The following is a 24,150-nucleotide window of genomic DNA, read 5'->3' on the forward strand; positions in this document are numbered from 1 at the left end:
CATCACCAGCTTCTAGCTTTTAGTCTGTTTCCCCCTTTTGATCATATACTGTGAATATGTATATCATAATTTTCACAGTAGAATGATCTCAGAGGAGTTTATGACCTGTCCCCATGAAGACCAAACTTTTTGACGTCCCGGAGAAAAGAAGCTCTGAAAATAATTACAGCTCAAAAGTATTTCGTTATTGATCTTCTGTTCTATTCATAACTTTATTTTCCTTTTCTTTTTACTGTAACAATGGTGTAATTCTTTATATTTTAATAGACTGTCCTATTGTTACAGAAGAGGAATTGGAGATTTGTCGACACCATCTGTAATACAGCTTACGAAACATTATAACGTACTTGATCAGATATTTTTTCAGTGAGCATATTTTACGAAATTGCAGTATAAAAAATGTAGTTTCCAATATACTTTGTTACTTTAAATATATGATAAACCCTACATTTCTGAATGTTATTTTCTAATTTCTATTCTTCTCAGTTGCGTTTCCTATTCACGTTCTACCTATATAATATATAGGACCAGTACTGTGTATTATAAGAGTACTATCCTATATATTCTTAAATGAGTATGTGATTTCTTAGAGGAACAGTGTGCGACCTCTTAGCACTATGACAGAATATTTCTGAATTCTACAAAATACAAATTTGAAAAATGATAATGCATACATTTCTATCTAATATGAAGTCATTTGTGTTTAACGCTTTTTTTTCTGAGGTCAGAAGAACTCCTTGTTCTTCTGACCTCAGATAATGTAGTGCGGGAGTGTTTGATGTAACACTTCTTTTCTACTTTTTCTAAAAGTAACTAATGCCCTTTATATTATGAAGAATATGGGGCAACACTTTTACAAACTTAAGCAGTAAAACGGAGGGTGTCACCACGCTTCACTGATATTTTATGAAATCCCATTTTTATTTGTCGCCCCTTTGATATATACAGCGTCAGTTCCCGAAGAAAGTGTATTTGTAATTGTTGAATAAAAACTGTTTCAAACTTAGACTGAAATTTGTGCCGCTCAACCACACCTTCCCGTCAGAAAAGTAAGCACCACATTATAAGTAAATAATGCTCCTGGGAAGTATCCCACCCGCAAACTTGATAAAAAGAAGACCGTAAAACACTCTGTTATTTTTCCACCGTGATTTGTACACCCCACGACAATTATATTAATGGCCCTTAAAATATATAAAAACTATTTTTACCTTCACAATCCCTGTCCAATACCTTGGGACCACTGTACAGAGTTAATAGTGTTCCTACCCTCCCCTCTACTGCTTTGTTTTCCCATACTCCTTTGGAAGTGCGTCACAAAATGGGTCATAACAGTGAACCGTTCCCACCCAATAAAGAGCAAACCTGTGCTCGGAACACTTTAGCCAATAAAATGTCCATGTTGTTCCGCAGAGGAGGAGGGAATGGCTGCCAACACTTCTACTTTTAATGCTTCACAGCCAATGAACATTAAGCTAACGAAGGTCCCGCTTGGAACACATTACCCAATGCAATGTCCCTAATACTCCGCGGAGAGGAAAGGAATCGCTGATAACACTTTTACTTTCAATGGTTTACAGCCAATCAACATTAAGCTTGGGAAAGTCCTCCTTTGAACACGTCAGCCAAACAGATGTCCCTCCGGCTCCACGGAGGGGAAGTGAATAACTGCCAACACTTCTACTTTCAATAGTTCACAACCAATCAACATGAAGCTCTGGAAGCTCCTCCTTAGAACACGTCAGCTAATCAGATGTCCCTTCTAGTCCGCGGAGGAAAAGGGAATACCTAGCAACACTTCTACTTTCAATAGTTCGCAACCAATCAACATTAAGCTCAGGAAGGTCCTCCTTACAACATGTGAGCCAATTAGATGTCCTTGCTACTCTGAGGAGGAGAAGTGAATGGCAGGAAACAGTTCTACTATCGATGGTTCGCACCCAATGTAAATTAAACTTGTTGTTGGAACACCTCAGCCAATTAAACGTTAATTTTGTTCCACGCACACATACAGAACACGCCCTCCCACATATTAATAAATTTCCTGTAACAAAGTGACTCTATCCGTAACAAAAGTGAATACTGCATAATAAATAAACATTATTACACATTATATTAAAGAAAGGCCGCAATACGGTGCATTATTGTTTTCCAAATTTAATTCCCACAGCCTACTGCACCCCACTCTCAACATGAGTGAAACCCCAGGGCTGCTATTATTTTTTAAGAAATGCCGCCGGGATAAAGAATTCTCCCTACCACATAATAATACATTTCCTGTAACAAAGTGACTTTATCCGTGATAGCAGTGAACACTGCATAAAAAGTAAACATTATTCCGCATTACAATAAAGGAAGACCACAGTACAATGCAGTGTTGTTTTCACTATATAATTTCCACAGCCTACTGAACCCCACTCCCAACATGAGTGAAGCCCCGGGACTGCGGGGCCCCAGCGAGCCTCCGCTATAATTTTTTTAACAAATGCCCCGGGGACCTGTTTCCACAGCCTACTGAACCCCTGTCCCAACATAAGTGAAGCCCCGGGACTGCGGGTCCCCCAGCAAATCCCTGCTATTCTTTTTTTGACAAATACCCCCAGGACCTAGCCCACCCAGGAGCCTCATTAAAATAAAATGCAGGAACCCGCAACATCAGCGCCAATTGCGCTAATTTTTTCTTTTTTTTTAAATGCTTATTTTGGTCCTGGTGGTCCTCGTGGGACCCCCTGAGCAAGCCGAGGGGGGCCAGGTGTTTATGTCCAGCCCAATTCTCTTCTTTTAAATCTTTGTTTCTCTGTTTTCTGGTGACTCGCTTCTATCGAGTCACAAGATAGCTGCTAACACTTCCTGGTTTAGAGTGTTCACAGCCAATCACAATAAAGCTCGTGCAAGGAAATTAGGCTCCGCCAAGATATCAAAAAAATTATTTTTCTAATTTCTCAGCAAATACTGAACCGATTGACACCATTTAAGAAAAAGTTTGTTTTCTGTTCCAAGCACTACCTTTCTGCCAAATTTGGTGTAATTCCGTTCAGTAGTTTCGGCTGTAGACTTGCCCATAGTTTCCTATGGGAAATTGATTTTTTGACTCTTATTTTTTTAATTTCTCTAAAACGACTGAATGAATTTACACCATTTAAAAAAAGGTCGCTTTCTGAACCAAGCTCTACCTTTTTGCCAAATTTGGGGTAATTCCGTTCAGCAGTTCGGGCTGAGCTTGTCGCGCAATTTACTATGGAAATTAACATGGGGAAATTGTGTTTTGGAACCCCCCTTTTTTCTCAACCCCCGCTTGATAAATCCCCCCCAAACTTTCAGGATAGGAGCTGACATGGATAGACTTTTTGGGGGAGAATTTCAGGATGATTCGTCAAATGACGCCAAAGTTATTAGCAAATCAAAAAATGCTTTTCCTATGGAAACTAGGTTCAAAATCCTGATGTGTTTCAGCTCCCATCACGATCCGTGATTACAGGTGCAAGGCTACGGAATAGAGTAACCACATGGTTTAAATGCTGGTAGCAATGTGCCCCGGTAGTCCTTAAGTACTCCAACGACCACCATGTACTGCAAGAGAATACTGAAGTTCTTTGCGCACTTGAAGTGTGTATCTATCACAATAAAATGGCATCAAACAACACTGCAGTGTTTTTAATAGTGCAAGCATGGCTTGTGCTGGCCCCATAAAGTGACTCCATGCATCTCAACCGAAGAAGTTCCCTTCATTACACGCACACATGGCTTGTTGAAATATGTATATATATATATATATATATATATATGCACAAACACCCTTTTACTAAAAAAAGGTAATGAATCACGCACTCGCAGGGTTTCAAAGTATCCTCAAATCTTCTTTATTGCTTATTTAATCAAGAAAGCAACTCCCGGGTCATATAACAAAGAACCGGCGTGTTTCGTTATCCCCTGATAACTTGCTCACGGTAACCGAGCAAGAGGGTGTTTGTGCATATTATTTCGGCAAGTCTCTGCCAAGAACCCCGCACCGGAAGGAGAAGCGCCATGGGTCCGGAGCTCGGAGCTACCTTTGTTTGGAATATATATATATATATATATATATATATATGGACAGCAATGTGGTTCTATCCGGCATGCACTGCAGCGGGTGCTAAAGTGAGGCCGAACCAGTGGCCTGAACTATTTATTTGTACCAAAATTATGTCACACTCAGTTAGTAATCCTTTATGCTGACTAGTTTATTTAGTCAGAGCTGCTGTGCTTCCCCTACGTGAGCAAGGCCCTGTGTGGCGCCGAAATGTGTAAGTGAAGCAGATCAGCTCTGACTGAATACACCAGTCAGCAAAAAGGATTACTGAGTGTGGTGTAATTTTGTTAGAAATATATATATAGATAGATAGATATAGATATAGATGCGAAGAAGGATTCCTCAGACGGGGTTATTCTTCCAAAGTGGTTGCTAAAGCTTTGACCAAAGCTAATGAACAGGGCAGATTACAGGCACTTGCCAGCAAAGTCCCAATGGAACATACAAATCCAATAGAGACAATACAACAATCCAGATTAATTCTGACCTATAGTAACCAAAATCAAACTATACATAGGATTGTAAACAGAAATGGGGCGTTGGTCAGGAATGATCCTGTTTTAGGTGGCAATTTTACCCGATCACCGAATATAACGTTCAGAAAAGCACGTTTGATGAATAATTCATAGATCAAAAGCAGCCCTGAGGTGATTAATAGTACATTGTGGCTTAAGGCCAGTAAAGGGTTCATCAAATGTGCAGTTTGCAAGGCATGCAAACATGGAGTCAGCAAGACTGAGTATACCACACCGTTTGAAATCAGGCCTACAAAAATTGACAAAAAACATGCCAGGAAGACGGAATTTGCAATTTATGTGCTGGAGTGTCCCTGTGGCATGCGCTATGTAGGTACCACTAGGCTTCAGGTCCACAAGAGGATACTCCAGCACATAGGAGCAATCAATAACGGTGACACATCTTGTCCTGTTGCTCGGCATTTAGAAAGAATCTCATTCCAAGAGATCACATGAGTTGTGTTATTTTGTGGCAGATTCGTTCCCCCCCCCCAAGGAGAGAAACTGTGATGCATTGTTAAGAAAACTGGAAACTAAATATATATTGGAAATGGATAGCAAAACACCAAATGGGTTGAATTCTAGTGAGGATTTATACACAAATCTCTAATAGAGCAATCCCCCATTTCATAACTGTTTATGCTTGCTGCTGCCTCCTTATATTTGTGGTTTTTAAAATACATTTTTTATATAGATATTTGTACATTTTGCATATGGGTATTTAAGGGATTTAATTGTGACACTTTATATGCACTGACACTTTAATCTAAGACTTTAATGGTTGAGTTACAGCCCACGTGGGCTGAATTGTTTCCACTCTCTTTGTTTGATGTAAGCCAACAATCATATGTGCTTCATGAAACCAGTCCAGAGAGGATAATGCTGCTAGATTTATTATGATAAAAAAGTTTACATTAGTTTTCAACTTTTTATGATACATTTTATCTTTTACAACTGTATCATTTTTTGGGGGTTGTAAATCTCTTTAAACTGGTAAATCCTTTGACAATTTTAAGGTTTGTTCAATTTTTATTAAGTATTTATTTACTTGTTAAATGGGTTCTCTTAAGATATTTAAATCATCATTTGCATCATTTGCACATTTGTATCATGAAAGTTACAATGCGGTGAACATTTCTGGGAGTGTTCATGCACATTTTTTCCATGTCTATGATGACGGATAGTCTTGTTATTGAGCACTGTCACTTTAAATTGCAGTAACCATATTTTGAACGTGTCATGTGATCAAGGCCCCTAGAGGGCTGAAACGCAGAGGCACAGAATAAAAGATTAAAATCACTGAATTCCGGGTTTGCATCATCTTCCTGCAGATCCGGACTAAGAGGCGATTTTCAAAACATAGATATATAGATATATTTATATATACATTTACATATTTTTATATATATGCATTTTTTTACCAGAGGCACTTATTAGCTGTGCATGGGGAGGGCGGTCGTTATAGTTAATTCAGGGCACAAGCTTTAGTGACTTGCGATACCTCTAATTGGTATGTTTCATTGGTTTTGTTAATTTAAAATGGCATGTTTTACCTGACATTTTCACACACTATAACGTCTCTTTAACCTGTGATTTTTTCAGTTTTCAGTGAATTTCTTTTAAGTTTTTTTTAATGCAACAAAGAATATTATTAACATACCTAACTATAACATCACTTTAACTTTTGTCTTTTCAAATGAAATTCTTTTTCTTTCTTTACATAAAATAAGTTATTCATTGCAGTGCATGGCTTGTAGTATTACAAGGGTCTGGGCTGTGGCTAGGCCCTTTTGCTCAAACACTGTGGGTGTCCATCTCCCTTCTGTGCACAACCATTGGCAGTGCATGGTGGGGATTGGTTTCAGGGCCTGTTCAAGCTGCTTGCTGGCAGTCAATCTCCTGTTGCGCACAGCCTTTGGCCACAATCTGCACTCAAACCCCTGCGGGTATGAAATAAAATGTATTCATACTTGTATAGCGCACTTATACCCTGAAGATTCTTGGCGCTGTACGCATACCGCTGTGGAACCCTTCCTGGCTTTTCCTGTGGAATGCCCACTCCTGGGCACCCCCAAGGTGAAGCCAGGCATCCCAGCGCTGTTGGGGCCGTTTGGAGATTAAGCAAGCTATTGCCAGGAGTTGCAGAGTGGGACCCATGATTAGAATAGGCACCGAGGTGGGAATTATCAGGTCCGAGGAAATTGAGCCCAAGACCCGCCGAGGCGGGAATTGAACCCTGGTCCCGGGCCAGACCTCTGCAACAGGGTCTGCCACTCTAACCATTGAGCCATACTACTCCACTAGTATCAGTATCAGGGTATCAGTTTAAGAAAGGCAAACATACTAACTTTGTCAAAAAAATCAACCACCAATCAAATGTATATTTAATATATATATATTCTTATTCTTGGGAAACAAAGTTGTTATGTTTATGCGGTTGTCAGAAACTAATCCCTTCTTGTGTATTCGAGAAAGTTTCTAGTGACCTCTGAGTTAGCTGGCACACACACAATTAAGTTTAGTAATTAAGATAGAGACCTAGTTGACCTCAGTCCTACGTCAAATCTATAGGATATATTATTCCAATGTGCAGAGCCTATTGGGAATATAGGAATTACACTACACAACTGGTAGTGAGAAACTGTAAAAAAGTTTTTTTGCTATGGACTTGGAAGAATGTAGTTTAGTGCCTAGAGATCTACGGAGGATTTGCTACAGTTTATAAATTCATAGTGTGAAGAAATATTGGTAAATTTGTATAAATGTAATAGTGTGTTCTCGAAGTTTATTGAGGAATTATTTCAAAATGGGAGAAGTATCATGTCTGTGTACCCGCTGAGATAAGAACCAGGACTCTCTTCTTTATTGATAGATGATGTATGTGCTCAGATTCTGGCTATGCTAACGCAGTAGAATAGTGAAATTACTACAATTGCATACCAAAAATATCTGTTATTTATCATGTTGCAAAGCAGCAGGATTATCACATTTATCAGTAATAGAGACACAAACTATTACCTGTCCATCACTTCTTCACTGAATTTCTCCATTGCCTATTTTGATCATTTCTCTTTCCCATTATCCTTTTTCTCTATTTGACTTACACTGAGAGCTTCCCTGTGACTGTAGAAATGTATCTTACAGTTTAAAGGTAGCACTTAATTTGTACTCTTTCACTAGGTCCCATTGGCTATCTCTTTTGCACTTTTTCTGTTACAACCTATGTGTGCCAGAGTCTCTGCTTGTTTTCATGTCAACTCAAGATGTGCAAGATGAGAGAAGGCTGCTGCCCACAAAGAATCCACAAGAATAACTATTTTGTCTCTCAGTCCCATTTCAGAGGAATATACAATGTTCCATGCTAGAGCAATACTTTTGAGATTGTTTATCACTGGTTTCAGATAAGCAGCTGCCACGGAGTGCATCATGGTAGCAGGACAAGGCCCTTCATTTCCAGAAATGTCTCTGAGGAGGGACCGTCTATTTCAACTAGGTTGAATGGGATTCCAAACCTTGTGAATACACTAACATTGATTGGCATTGGGATGTGTTCCAATTTCCAAGGCTGTGATTATGATTGGAGTTATTCTCCAGTTTACCAAAGACCTTCTTTTGTGCTTCCTAAATGTGGTTCTGCCTGTGCTGAAAATTTCATGTAAACTAGATCCTGCTGGAGTTTTACTATTTGTCTGGCTCCTACTTCTGACCTGTCTCAAATTTCCTATTTAGCCAAGGAGTCCTAAACATGGAAAATAGAGAACTATGAAGTTCTTCCTACCTCACAAAAGATCAGTGGAGATATGCCTAATTGAACATCTATATACCAGTACACTGCTGAGCTGTAACACTTTTTTGTTAAGCACAATTCTGTCTTAATTTGCCTTTTTGAGACACCACCACCAGATATATTGGGCACCCTCAACTGACAGCAGCTATTGGGTGAGAAAATACCAGAAGACATACTCAGGAGCCACTCTTCAAAGTTTCCTGACCCTGCGTTTTCATGTGGAGGTATAGCACCCTGTTGGACCTTAGGGTGGTCTTCCACCAAACATTTGATCTCGTTTTTGCTGGCCTTAGGACTCTAAGCACTTTACCACTGCTAACAAGTGCTTAAGTGCATGTACTCACTCTTTAAAACATGGCAATAATGCCTTTCCCCTAATAGGCATATTTAATGTAATCAATAAGTCCCTAGTAAAAAACTACTACATGTACCCAGGGCCTGCAAATTAAATGCTAGTAGTGGGCCTGCAGCACTGATTGTGCACCCCACTGACGTAGCCCTTTAAACATGGCTCAGGCCTGCCATTGTAGAGCCTCTGTGGGCAGTTTTAAACTGCCATCTCGACCTGGCAAAATAAAGCTCTTGCCAGACCCAAACCTTCTTTTCTAATACATATAAGTTAGCCCTATGGTAGGCCGTGGATAGCCTAGAGGGCTGGTTACCATGTACTTAAAAAGTAGAACACTTACTTTAAGTTTTACATATCCTGGTAGAGAAAAATTATTTAAATGATTTTGCATTAACTGCAAGGCCTATCTCTACCACAGGATAACATTGGAATTGCCGTTTTACATTTTATAAGTCTAATTTCTAAATGGATAGAGATGACTAGTTCATGTTCAGTGTCTCCGGAATCACAATATTAAAATCCTAACTATGAAGAAGTCGGATTTTAAATTGCAATTCAGACAATACCATTTTTAGAAAGTTGACATTTTCCTACCTAATCCATTTAGCTCCTGTAGCCTCAATCTGGTCACATGACTAAGTGCAGTTGGCAGTAGGGCTTTGTGTATTCCGACTAGATATCCAGACACAGTAGGGAGTTTAGGTGTGCCTGGATGGGCCATGGAAGGAAGGAGCTGGGCACAGCGCCACTTACACCTCAATAGGCTGTGTCCTGTCTCTAGGCGTAGCCCCACTTACACTGCAATAGGCTGCGTCCTGTCTCTAGGCAAAGGGCTGGATACCTGCTGTAATTAGCTGGAGCCAGGGAAGGCAGGATGCCTGGAGACTTCAAACAGAAACCTCAAGAAGCATCTCTCCCATTTCAAAAACACAACTGGGTATAAATACTGGACCTCAAACACCACCACTTCAGTCCTTTTCTGGACCTGTGGATACTCTGCCAGGAAGACAGACTGCTGTGCTGCTGAAGGACTGCCAGTCTGCTGGACTTCTGATTTGCTGTGCTGGGCTTCTGCCCTCTACATGCGGTGAGAAGGACTAGACCCGCATCTCTTGAATATAGAACCTAGAGTAATACTAAGGGCTAGTTGACTTGCCTCCTGATCTGAAGCCTCATGGGCATAACAGGCTTCCAACCACCTTGCATCTGCAACTGGACTCTGCCATTTGGGAGACTACTCTGTCAAGTGGTGCCACCCCAGTCCTGGACCATTTCAAGTGAGCTTAAGGTGCTATGCCAACCTCTGTGGATATAGGGGAACTAATACATCTCCTCTGCTGCACGGCGCAACTCCAGGCAGAACTGATGCATCTCTACTACTGAGTGGATTGGACCAGTCGCAAAGACCCACATTTCCACTGCTGCCACATTGCCTACGGAACTGCCACTGCGTGATGCATCCCTGGCACACGCCCTCACATCCCTGTTGACAGCAGCCTCAACGATGATGCCGGACTCCCCATTGCAAGCCCTGTCGACAGGAACTTCAATGTTGATTCAACAGGCCCTTGTACTGCAGTGTTGTTGCATCTCTGAACCAACGTATCACGTTGGCTGCACAAGACATCTTCAACGTGGATCCATGCAATGCTCTACGATACTGGATTGGACCAGTCGCAAAGACCCACATTTCCACTGCTGCCACATTGCCTACGGAACTGCCACTGCGTGATGCATCCCTGGCACACGCCCTTACATCCCTGTTGACAGCAGCCTCAACGATGATGCCGGACTCCCCATTGCAAGCCCTGTCGATAGGAACTTCAATGCTGATTCAACAGGCCCTCGCACTGCAGTGTTGTTGCATCTCTGAACTAACGTATTACGTTGGCTGCACAACGCCTCTTCCACGTGGATCCATGCAATGCTCTACGATTCAGGATTTAGGGTACAAAGTTTATGGTCTCAAGTGAGTTTCATCTTTAAGGAGGAGATAAAATATAATGAAGTTCAAACCCAAGTGGGCCGGTGAAACGTGATACTGAAATGTCCTGTTGCCTTTATTCTGCTGCTCCAGGACAGCCGATCTCCCGCAACACGATGGGGCCATAGGGCGACATCACACGGTCCGCCGGAACTTTGTGTGCACTTCAAGACCCAGAAGGCCCTTTTTTTGACCACGCCCACTTGGGCAGGTTCTTTTTAATTGAGTGCACGTCACGTCATCTTTATAATGGATGCCATTGAAGAAGGGATCGTAATCCCGAAACCGGTCTGGCTGCCTATTTACATGGTGAAAAGTTTGTCTGCATCCCCTGCTGGCTGCTGCGCTCATAAAGAAATGGATTCAAAAATTCCGATCTTGTGGCTTCTTCCTTTTGGGGCTTAACTTTATGTTGGGATACTAGCGGCTCAAGCCCAGCCGCGGAAGCAAAGCCTGCCGCCTGTTCTGGCGGACCGTGTGATGTCGCCCTATGGCCCCATCGTGTTGCGGGAGATCGGCTGTCCTGGAGCAGCAGAATAAGGGCAACAGGACATTTCAGTATCACGTTTCACCGGCCCAGATGGGTTTGAACTTCATTATATTTTATCTCCTTCTTAAACATGAAACTCACTTGAGACCATAAACTTTGTGTGCACTTCAAGACCCAGAAGGCCGTTTTTTCGACCACGCCCACTTGGGCAGGTTCTTTTTGATTGAGTGCACGTCACGTCATCTTTATAATGGATGCCATTGAAGAAGGGATCGTAATCCCGAAACTGGTCTGGCTGCTTATTTACATGGTGAAAAGTTTGTCTGCATCCCCTGCTGGCTGCTGCTCTCATAAAGAAATGGATTCAAAAATTCCGATCTTGTGGATTATTCCTTCTGGGGCTTAACTTTACGTTGGGATATATATATATATATATATATATATATCACAGCTCAAGTTTCTTTCAAGTCCAAAGAAAGAAATTACGGCACTCACAGGGAAAGTGTTCAGTAAGTTTTTACTCGCTCAGCAGACAAACGCGTTTCGGTATTTCCTTCGACACTGACGAAGGAAATACCGAAACGCGTTTGTCTGCTGAGCGAGTAAAAACTTACTGAACACTTTCCCTGTGAGTGCCGTAATTTCTTTCTTTGGACTTGAAAGAAACTTGAGCTGTGATTTACACGTGGGGCGCCGCCACGAGAGGCACCCGCCTGCGAGTGACCCGGATTTTGGTGCAACGGAGCGAGAATATATATATATATATATATATATATATTGAAATTTCCCCGTTATAGTTAGTTCAGCTAACTCTAACTTGCGCACCCGCAATGCACTGCTGATGACCTCACATATTACATCACTCATGACATGGTCAGTAACATCACTCATGACATCACTGATGACATCTCAAATGACATCACTGATGACAACATCCAGTGAATGTGTGTCTTTCTGAAAAATATTTTTTTTTTATATATGTATATCTAAAGGTCGATGGAAGAATAAATGGGTAAATAAGTGTCTAAATGGATGTTTTTTGTGTAATATTGATTGTATAATTGACTTATTAAATGCATCTTCGTGAATACATGTATTAGCGACTAATGTTTAAATATGTAAATATCTGTATCAGTGTCTCACTTTGTGTATAGGTGGCTGCATGGGTTGGTGAGTAGCTACTTGAGTGTCTATATGGGTTATTAGTTGGGTTTTTGAGTATCGGAATAAGTGTCAGTATGGTTTGGTGGGGGTATTACTTAGCGCACAGATGCATGAATGACTGACTCACTGTTTGTATGTGTTTTGAAGACAGCATGTGTGCAGGACTATATGGGTGGATGCGTGTGGGTATGGGTGTGTTAGTGAGTGAATGACTGTCTCAATAGTATCTTTATGAGTAAGTACATATGTTTTAAACTAGTATATGTGAGTATTGATGTATATAAGTGAGTATATGTGAGAGTGAGAGATTAGAAGAGTTCCTATATAAATAAGTATGTGTTTCAATAAGTGATTGTTTAAGAGAGTAAGTATGTGTACGTTTCTGGAGAAGTAAGTGTAGTGGTGTGTGTATAGCTGTATATGCAAGTAAATGGATGTTTGATTTGTAATGGAAGTTTATTTGCATGTGTGAGTATGTGCATGAGTAACTCTATGGATGAGTATCGGTGTGTAATAGGATGTATAGGTGTATGAGTACATATGATGAGTGAGTACATGTATGAGTGACTATATAGAACTGTTGGTGAATGAGTGGATGTGTATGTAGATGTTGGAATTACTGAATAGGTTGTTGTAACTGGTATTGGTATCTCTATTTTTTGAAAATGTTAGTTTCTATTTTTGAATGTGTGTATCAAATGTTATATTAGGGTGAGAAGAGGTCTGCCACTCTTTCACAAGTATGATGTCATCAGTAATTTCATCAGTGATGTAATTTGAGATGTCATCAGTGATGTCATGAGTGATGTCACTGACCATGTCATGAGTGATGTAATATATGACGTCATCAGCAGTGTATTGCGGGCGCGCGAGATATAGTTAGCTGAGCTAACTATAACGGGGGAATTTCAATATATATATATATATATATATCCCAACGTAAAGTTAAGCCCCAAAAGGAAGAAGCCACAAGATCGAATTTCAATGGTTTTGTATGAGTGAAATGTCCAGCTAACTATAACAGTGAATTTCTAAGGTTTTTTAAATGCTAATTCCTAACTATAACGTGGCTGAAACCTGTGTTTTTTTCTGTGAATTTCTAAGGTTTTTTAAATGCTAATTCCTAACTATAATGTGGCTGAAACCTATGGTTTTTTCAGTGTATTTCAAAGGTTTTTTTAAATGATAATTTTTCAATGTATTAATTGTTATATTTTATTATACTGATTTACTACATTGTATTAAAGAATTCATTTTTAGATATTTTATTTTTTAAATTGCATTACATATTTTTAATATAAATTGAAAAACATGTTTTTTAAAATATTGAAATTGTAATATTTATTTATTTATTTATTTTAATTGTTATATATATTTTATATAGCAGGCAATGATATCCTATGGAAGGAAATTCAAGTTACTGTAAGTATGGTTAGAATTACTTTTCAGGATCAGTAGTGGGCTGAAAGATGCAGCACTGAGGTCTCTCCTGATAACAGGTGAGTAAATCGGAATTCGTGGTTCAGCGGATTTTATAGGAATTTTTTTAAATTCCAAAACTCCGTACTTAGAAGAATTTCCAAGTGAAACCAGTCAATGTTACCCTACGTAAGGAAATTCAAGTTACTGTAAGTATAGTTAGAATTACTTTTCAGGATCAGTATTGGGCTGAAAGATGCAACACTGAGGTCTCTCGTGATAACAGGTGAGTAAATTGGAATTCGTAGTTCGGCTGATTTTAGAGGAATATTTTGCTCAATAGTGAAGGAAGGGGGCGGGCCTGAGGTGACATGTGGGCATACACGCCCTGTGGCGCATTTTAAGTTGGAGAATTAATTCCTCTTCAATCCTGAGGTCCCCTGTGTGCCAACCAGCCCACCAGGTACCTCCAATATGCGCCAGGGAGCTGCGTTGCAGAGAGGTGTTCAGAGGCCACGCCGCCTTTTTACAACACTCTGCAACGTTTCTAAGTTATATTTTAACCTGATAAAAAAGGGGGGTGACTGTTAAGAGTACTTTTTGTGTTAAATTATGGGAGCCCTCTTTTCCAATTACATTTCATTTTGCTACTTTACTGTGTTAGTGGAACTGTGTTATTTGGTTACTATATTCAAAATAATGTATCTAGAAGTTTTCAAGACTTATGAAATGGCTTCTGCAATTATTATATATAAACTACTGGATGTGGCTGGATGACTAGTTCTTTTTTAGTTACCAATTAAAGTGCTGTACTATTTCTGAAATCAGCCCTCACATCCCCACCTTTGAGCAAAGCACTGAATGCCTCACCAAATGTCCCACGGAGTCAAGGTGGCTTAGAAGGTCAATCTTTTGTCACAAATGAGTACCTAAACTGCTGGCCAGGTCTGATTGGCTGTTTGTCAATCAGAGCTAGTCTCGGAAATATCCTTATCCTTCCTGTAGATATCCCTTTCTAAATCTTGCAATAATCATGAAGTAGCTAGTTTAGAGTTGATTGGTAATGGGAAGTGTCCAATCTCTTAAGAAAGTGCTAAATTTAGAGCAGATTCCACAAGTGGGACTGAATTTAGCACTTTCCCAAAAAATCTGTGTATTTTTGATAACCACCTAACTGCGCATCAGATCCCAAAGCGAAACCGTTGCAGGATGTGGTGTCTCAAATCGTTATCTCTTCAGAGTGTATGCAGGGACCCAGCAATATCATTCAATTAACTGTCACCTAGGCCTCAATCTTTATGCAGTCTCTACTTATAGTTAATAATTGCATGCATCATTGCAATGTATGACTTCTGGATATGCCAGATAGTGCCTGTTTCCTCAACTGCACTGTGTAGTACATTTTGAGGTACTACAAACAATATTAACAATTGGACTACAAAATGTAAGTTTTGCCTATATTTATAAGTGGTGAGTTCCCCACCCCAACTGTGGACTCTCCCCACATCTAAGTATAGATTTTAGAAGTAAATGAGAGAGGGTCACCAAGAAGTGGCTGGGAAGAGGGTCAGACTTACTACTAAAGGGAATAGCATTAGGATGGAGTAGGAGAGGTTTAGGGAATGTCAGGGTGGGGTTTACAAATAAGTGAGCCAATTGCTCTAATCTGGAGCTGCAGAGAAGTAATTTACATTTTTTGTAGTAAATTTACACTCAAACTGTAAACTTACTTAAATATGTAATTTACCTTTGTGAATGAGGCCCAACATGCGGTATGGGGGAGAGAGAGGAAGAGACCAAAGTAAAAGCAGGAAGGCCGACAGATTATACAAAAGAGGTTTGGCATTTGGCAGTATCAGTTACTTTTCAACTTATCTCTATTGGGACAGCTCATTGAGATGATACATTGCCACATGCTAGCAACACCACCTGGGTTCTTGGTTGACTGGGGTAAAATCCCATGTCAAACAGCAACCACAATCCTATTCATGGTAGGGCACAAGCACTCCCTGAATTAACGTGTGCTCACACCCTGGTAGCTTGGCACAGAGCAGGCTTGACATTTGAGGCAATCTGTAAAGTATTTTTGCAACATTTCAAAAACTAAAACAGTAAAAAACGCCACACAAAAAGAGGAGTTGTCCAAACTGGTTTCGAGTCTCGGCAATGATGCTGAACATCCTGTGATTCTGTGCAAATCACTTAATCTCCCTGTGCCTAACAAAAATAAATGTGTCCTCATGTAACGCAACTGGTGCTATGTAAAGCACTCTGATACCCGATTCGGGTCAAGTTCGTGCTATTTAAAACTCTGTAAAATAAAAAAAAAGAAAAGAAAATTCTACATCCGGTTAGAAAAATGGAACTTAATTTAATAAATAAAACATGTGAAGACCGGTGTTGAGGATGCAAGGTGCAGAGGAAATAATGTGTCAGAACCAATGAGTGGTGAAGCTGCAATGCTAAGGTTTGTCATTGATGCTGCTGTCAATGAGGGATGTGAGGACAAAACAATAGAAAGGGTGACAGAGTGATAGTTGCGCTGATATGTAACAATAGTCCAAATTCACACTCTTTTAAGCTCCAAGGATAATGTTTTGGCCACCCACCAACTACCAAAATAGGTAATGTAAAACAAGACCATTTATGACACAAAAACAGAGTATATCCTGAGCTAAACATCAAGATTAATGAGATTTCATCAAATAAATATTGAGAGAGAAATAGTCGTCATATCTTCTTTTATTAGGACGTTGTTCTTCTTGAGACAAACTAGCCGCCAACACGTGTGTTTCATCTTGGTAAGTGAACCATAGACTTCTTCATGGCTATGGCTAAATCCAATAGGTAAGCTCAGTATGTAAATTCCACAAGTAATAAAAACGGTCTATAATAATTATTTTACTGGAGGCTCCCCGGTCAATCTTGATATAGTAGAAAAACTCCGGAGTGATAAGCCACCCCCAGGTATCTTTCAGGTACGATGTGAAACCGACTCTCAAAACACAACCGTGGCGTGCTACAGTGGCAGGACCACTTTGAGAGCACAGTGGTCCTGTCTTTCCTGTCCTAGCTCCAGATTTACTACAGGGATATATGCAGCCCCTTGCGTGTGGACAGGACGGATCCTATTCAGGTGTAAGTGAGGCTGGGTATATCTCCTCCCTTCCATCCTTACAGGTCGTCCATCAAGTCACACCTAAGCTCCCATTATGTGTGGCTATCTTGGAGGAATACACAAAGCCCAACTGTCACCCACCCCAGATATGTGATCAGAGATAGACAGCAGGCACCAAATTTCTGAAGTAAGAAAATTCCAACTTTCTAAAAGTGTCATTTTTCAGAACTCTAATTTAAAATCCGATTTCACCATGAGTTGAGATTTTAAATTAGGATTCCAGAGACACCAGCCCTGGAGGTTTTATCGCTTTCCATTTGGACCGTACATGTATACAAACCGGTAATCCCAATGTTATCCTAAGGGAGAGATAGGCGGTGCAGGAGTGACAAATTACTTTGAGAGGTTTTCACTGCCATAACATGTAACACTTAAAAATACATTCCCAGCCTTTTAAATACATCCTACCATGCCCTCTGGATTGTCCAAGATCTACCATAGGGGGTCACTTATATGAATAAAAAGATAAGGTTTTGGCTTGGCAAAAGGTTTATTTTGAAAGATCTATATGGCAGTGTAAACTGCACACACAGGCTCTGCAGTGGCAGTCCTGAGACATGGTTAAAGGGCTACTTAAGTGAGTGGCACAATCTGTGATGTAGGCCCACTAGTCGGGAACTATAAGTAAAGTAAATATGCCAATCAGGGAAGAGACAATATTACCATGTTTAGGGGAAACAACGCAAGCACTTTAGAACTGGTTAGCAGGGATAAGGTGCACAGGGTCCTAATACCAGTAAAAAGGATGTCAGAAAACTGGACGAGCCATCCACAACAACTGACATAAGACCACACTATGGCTGTCAGATCTAGCATAAGGCCATTAAGAATGGAGCAGTAAGAGCCAACTGTGCGTTTTACCAATAAAAGTCATGGACTACTGAACCAGAGACAATTGCATGTTAGACTGGTTTCTCTGGCAGTCGTGTAGGATGGGGGAAAAACTTACACTTAATGAAAACGCCATTGAAAAGACAACACGTGAAATCTAATTCCCATGTCATGGTAGGACTGTGGCACAGTAAATCACAACCCAGGCTAGATCCATGGAAATTTCTTAGACAGTCAGTTTGTCAGGAGGATGTGTTTGAGGGTGAGTTAAATGCTGCAGCAGGACACTTACACCTTTCCTGCTAAAACCAGTGCGTGGATATCATAGTATGTGAGAGCATGTTTCCTTCCCCCAGAGGCTTGTGTACATGACTTTGGCACTTCTACTTCCATAAGTACATGCTCCTCAAAACATAGGATATGACACCTGCACGAGTGGCAACTTAATATACTAAAAACATTGGTAATATACATTTTCTAAAAGTAATGATATCCTTCCATTTTTGTGATTTTCATAATGGAATTACTTGCCAACTGAATTATTATTGTTATCCTGTAGGTTTAAATCGTTTGGTTGAAATAACACTTATGGAGGGAATTCAGTCACCACTGATTTCAGATACACCTAGTGATGGAAGAACCTCTCTTCAGACAATAGATTACCTGTAAACAATACAGCTGGCAACAACTACTATTGTTGTTATTTATGTAACATATGTGAAGAGAGAATTGTCTGTCATATCGAAAGGAGGTTACAAGAGAACACTTATTACAGATAAATGGAAAGGACTTGTAGCACAACATACCTTCCATGGCTTAAAATCCTTCAGCTTAGCACATCCTTTGAAGGTAAAAGGCCCCTGCCCAGGTGTACAGGACAGCATCTTCTTTAAAGCATATGCCACAGCATGCACTGCATTGTAAACAACAGAGAAAATTCTTATATCTGGCTCATTCTGGTATTTGTTTTTGAATTTCAATAGTTTCTCATCACCCGTGCATACTGGCGAATCTTCTGTAAGTTGTGCACTTGCAAGGGTTAGGTTAGAGCCTGGAGTTGCCCACTTACATCCCATTGCCTGCTCCCAGAATGACTTCACAAAATTATCTTTTGGATAGTTGGAAGGATGGATCTTCAAAAGGAACTCTTCAAACCCTGGAATTGCTCCTCCATGAACAGTGAAGCCGATTGTGTCAGTCATTATGTTGGCAAATTCATTGTTTGGAAAATTGGAGGCAGTCGACCACCCATCGCTGGCAATCCACACTTTACCTGTGATGTTTAGTATGGACAATGCTCTCATAACTGGCAGCAAATGGAAACTGTAACAAAAAGTAAGTATAACATTGACTGTAGACCTCACAATTGTCTCCACAATATGGGTGATTTTTGTTGTTGATGGATCAGTGGTTAGTGATTTATGGAAGGCAACACAGATTCCATATTTCAGAAGTTCCTCCTTTAAACTTTGAGAGCCTAACCTTCCATAGTCATCTTCATTGGACAGAATCCCCACCCAGGTCCAGTTAAAGTGTACAACGAGCTTGGCCATTCCAATGGCTTGGCTGTCATCACTAGGGATTGTTCGGAAGAAAGAAGGGAACTCATGTTTGTTGTTGAGCAGAGGACTCGTTGAATAATAACTGACCTGAAATAAGATCATGAACCTATATTAGAAAGTCTACAATTGTTCCTACTTCCAGCCATCCCCTCTTCAATCAGATAAATATGTTTTTCCTGGATACTCTCTAGCAGGCCTCACACCAGTTTTGACTTGATACCTATAACTAAATGATGCATATGTTTCTAAAGCATTTTAATGATGGTTTAACTGAAAATGTACTAAAGTTAGTGTTCTTTCACATTGAGCAACTGCCATTTTTTTTGTTATATTAAAAAGGAGATTAAACCAATATTCCAGTTAAAATAAAGTCTGTCTGGTCCCTTTCTAATGAAAAATCAATAGATATCTGCACATATAGTGCTTAGCTTCAGTACATCATCATTTTTATTGTATTGGTCTCAAGGATGTCTATTCAACAAACTGACAAAGGGAATGAAGCTGTCATCATACAATTGAATCCTAATTTCATAACACAGTTGATCCATCCTTGGAATCTTAAAACCAGCAAAGAGAGAGATTTCAAATGCAAGCTAGTCTGTGTTTTTAAATTGTGAAGCGCCCTATTGAAAGTTGGGTTTGGGTGGAATCCCAATGACGTGTATCAATTGAAGGTGTCTAAGGGTTATCTCCATATAGTGGTGCTGTATAGAACACACTGGTTGGGACAATTAATATGTTGCCTGATGAACTACCTATGGGGACACCTATTGTTGACACAGCTTGTCCTTATGTGAAGGAGTAGAAGTTCACATCGTCCGAATTTCTTCCATAGCTAGTGCAGAAGAGGTGAACATTTTAGCCTCTGTGCAGAGGGAGAAAATCTTAATTTTCAAAAATAAATTAAGGGTATGGAATCATGAGATTACTTTTTTATCTGTGTGACAAGCAGAAGGCACAGTGCACTGGCGTCACACTGATTGAAAGGGAATACAGTTGGTGTCGTTAGGCAGCGGCAGCTTCCGCTTTGATCAGTGGTTGTGGGGCATATCTCAGCCACTGAGTGATAATGAAAGTAGCAGACGTACAACTGGAAAGGGGTTAAAATCGCCTTTCCAATTGTATTTCTCCCTACTGGGTACCTGCTTGGGGTTCTCCACAGGAGGGCAATTCCTAAGATTGGATACACCCACTAGCTAGTTGGGGGCAGACATGGGCAAATACCCCCCCAAAAAACGACATTCAGCCGTTCTGTCTACTCTGTGAAGAGTGATTGGGTAGGGTAAACGTAATATGTTCCCTCCAAAAGAAAAAAACTATGCACCAGGGAATATTTTGTAATTTCAAATAATGGGATGGCGAGGCCTGCCCTGGCATTGGGATGTCTTCCTACAACAAAACGTCCAAATAGTCTTTCTGCCACCCTGACAGGGCTGATTGATGGTTTAACCCCAATCTGCCATCCTTCAGGGTGCAGAAAACCAACTCAAACAGCAAGGAAGGTTTAATGCAAAAATTGGATCTGGTGGGTCGTCCTTCCCAGGCATGGGACCTCAAGGCTTCAACATTCTTACTGTCCCTCTGGTTGCATTATGGAGTGTAGAGTAGATAGAAAGCATACTTTTAGTCAAGATATTATGTCTTGTAAAAAAATCATGGGGTGGGGCAGCAGGATACCATACCTTGCCCCTACCCCTAAAGGGCCCAGTAAACATTCTTCCAACCCGAGGCCCAGATTGGGTAGGGGGGGGTTACTGCAATCTGCCCCTTCCAAAAATGAGGCTAAAAGCCCACTTGAAACCAAGTATTATGTTAAACAAAATTGGTTGGTAGTGGTCAGCCTGTCAATCAGACCTGGCCCTGACCCCTAAAGGATCCAAAAGTCTTTCAGGCTCAATGGAGGGAAGTGTACCCAAAATCTTCCATCCAAGGAGGGACAGGTAGGAAGAACACAAGACATCAGGAATTCCCCAGTCCCCTGTCACAGGTGGCCTAAAAGGCAACCAGCTTACCAGGGAAAAGATTTGAAAAAAGAATGGGGTTGGAAGGCGGACCATGTTGGCATCAGTCCCCACCACAGGTGCCAAACAGTATTTTTCCCCCAGGGGGAGTCAGAATGATAATTTACTCCTTGCTTGTCAGCGCCTATGTCAAAACTACACCCAAAGAAATCTAAATTTCCTCCCACTTGCCATGATACATAGCTGCCCTCTTCGGGCTCTGGGCCAGCCGGCAACCAAGATACCTTAAAAACCGTGCACAATTCTAAAACCTAAAGACCCAGGGATTTCCAGAGTGGTGTAGAGTGTGTGAATCCCAGAATATGTTCTAACCCAGAATTTCCTCTGAATGTCAAGTATAGGTCACAAAGAACAATATTTTCCCATATTTATGATAGAAACCCAGGCATTTCCAGTCCATAACTAAAGTTCTATCCAACCGTCGCTCTCATACTTCTCCCAAATTAAATACTCCCTTCGTTGAGCAACTAGACTTAACGCACATCTTAGCAACTGCCTAAATGTATAATTATATGAAGACCTCATTGGGACCATATTGACTCCACATAGTTCAAGTATTGACCATTGTTTTCATGCCTGATAGGCCCAGCCACACACGTTATGGGAGTTATGGAAAGATGTGTAGAAACACTATGTGGTCGTAATTTGTGGATACCCAAACATTCTGGAACTTTCTAACACACAAATGTGTTGGAAAATCCATGATTTTACACAAAGTTTTAAGTTTTCAAGGCATTCTAGTTAAGAAAACATAGTGGAATCCTGCAAGTCCCACCACCTTGGAATCTCTTTGGTGTCTAGTTTTTCCAGATTTCAGGGTTTGGTAGGTTTCCCTGGGACGCTGTAGAGCCCAGGTCCAAAAACAGCAGAAACTCACATCTCTATAATAGTACCATTTGTATCAGGAGAAGTGTGGGAGCACAGAATAGTAGAGAATGTCTTATTTTTGTAATTTCTCTCCATTTTTGACCTTCAAATGTATGCCAGTAGGCAAGAAAGAATCACTTGGTTGTGTGGATAACCCCAAATTAGAAGTTGTGTAAATATCTACTTTTCCTAAACTAAGTATAATACCCATTTTTCATTCATTAGATTTTAGCACATGAATTGATGTGTGAACTGTACACAGTGAAACATCATACTTTACAAGCTAAAGCTCAATTGTTGACTCTGCGTGTTGCAGGTTTTTGGACAGCTACCAAACACCACATACTGCAACCAGAAGAGTCTGAAGGATGCATCAGTATATTTCTTTTGTACATTTTCCATCACTGCAAAAGACTAGAGGTGCAAATATTATCACGATTTCCATGTTTTCCTATTTATTTTCATTTTTTTATTTCACTGATTAGTTTATTTGGAAAAACCATTAGTAATGTACAGAAATTGCCATCTGCTAAATTTTGAATTTTCCCTACTTTTCAGAAATGTATTGCTTTCTTAGTTTACCCATGGGTTACATACCTGTTTTCACCATACATTTCAAGTAGATAAAAACCACAAAACAAATTAGGAAAAATCTACTGCCAGTTAGAAAAATCCAAATATTTGGTGCAAAATGTTTACTGTTAACAACTCTGCTTGTTCCTGAAAGCTGGGAAGGTGGTGCTCTTAGCAAAGCAAACCTTGTGTTTTTAGAAAGAAATATACATTTCCACGCATAGCACTCTTTTTCTATAAAAAAAACACCAAAGGTTCCTTATATTTCCATGATTTTTTTAATGTTTTTTTCCAAGAAAATCCACACACCCTAGATAACTTTGGAATCCCCAAGATGTGGGGAAAAGGGAAGCAAATTTGGCCTGATACCTTTTGTCGAAAATAAGGTAGGTGGGCTGAACCCTTCAGTGCTAAATGCCTCGAACATCAATGACAAGTCTTAGCATGGGGTAGATGTTGGAATTACTGTGTTTAACTATGCATGCCATTTTTTGCTACAGGAATAGGAATCTTAATTTGTAAAAAAAGAAGCCCACTCTCACCTGGGGATATCTGTAAAGTCCTAAAAGTCTTGCAACAGCCATTGAAACAGTAGAACTCTCCTCTCCAATGACTGCTGTCAGAGGTGACTGCTTTCTGCATTGATAGTTCAGGATTGCTCTTTCTTCACCTGTCATCATACGCATGCTGCTCTCAATAGCTTTCCTGGCCCACAAACATGTGTCATAGATGAGGAAACCGAGGGAAATATTGGGAAGAATGGTTTGCTCCCGATTAATTTCGTCAATGGCGAACACCATGGCTTGGACACAGCCGTAAGCAGTGACACTGAAACTGGAGAGAGATCACAAGAAAGCTTTTGTGCTTCTGTTGATGGCATTGTTTTACATAACCTAGCCTCACAGAGGTAGAATCGTCAACTCATCACTTTGTTGTCACATTTTATGTTGTGTATACTGTATTCTCTGTGCAATAGGACAGAAGCTGCATCTCACTGATGAGGCTCAAGAAGGCCAAAGCCATTCTAGATTTTCAAAAGGATTATGGGGCTTATTTATGAGCCCTTGCGTCACTTTTGCGCCGCCAGTGCATTACTTTATGTGACGCATCAACCGCGCAAAAAATGTGCCATGTTACGTCATATTTACAAAGTGACGCATCTAGTTAAATGCGTTACTTTGTAAACCCCTGCGCCACATTATACCTGCGCCAGGTATAGTGGGGTAGATTTACAAAAAAGTAACGCAGCACGGTGCAACAAGTCATTTTGCTGTGCCGTGCTACGTTAGTTTGGAAAGCACAGAGATGCAACATATTTACAAGAATATGTCACATCTCTGT

The 24,150-nt window shown here is 40.4% G+C and overlaps 1 protein-coding gene across 1 annotated transcript in view; it reads right to left on the minus strand.

The window, feature by feature from the left end:
- LOC144797952 (extracellular calcium-sensing receptor-like) overlaps positions 1 to 23,609 on the minus strand; it is a 50,270-nt gene extending 26,661 nt beyond the window's left edge. The window contains exons 1-2 of the mRNA XM_078668756.1: positions 23,352 to 23,609; positions 19,347 to 19,435 (exon numbers count right to left, since the gene is read on the minus strand). Of these exons, the coding sequence (XP_078524882.1) occupies positions 19,347 to 19,435; positions 23,352 to 23,609 (347 nt within the window). The remainder of the gene's footprint in view (positions 1 to 19,346; positions 19,436 to 23,351) is intronic.
- Between the last annotated feature and the right edge of the window lie 541 nt (positions 23,610 to 24,150).

This window comes from Lissotriton helveticus, chromosome 12, assembly GCF_964261635.1.
Source record: "Lissotriton helveticus chromosome 12, aLisHel1.1, whole genome shotgun sequence".
Taxonomy (NCBI): domain Eukaryota; kingdom Metazoa; phylum Chordata; class Amphibia; order Caudata; family Salamandridae; genus Lissotriton; species Lissotriton helveticus.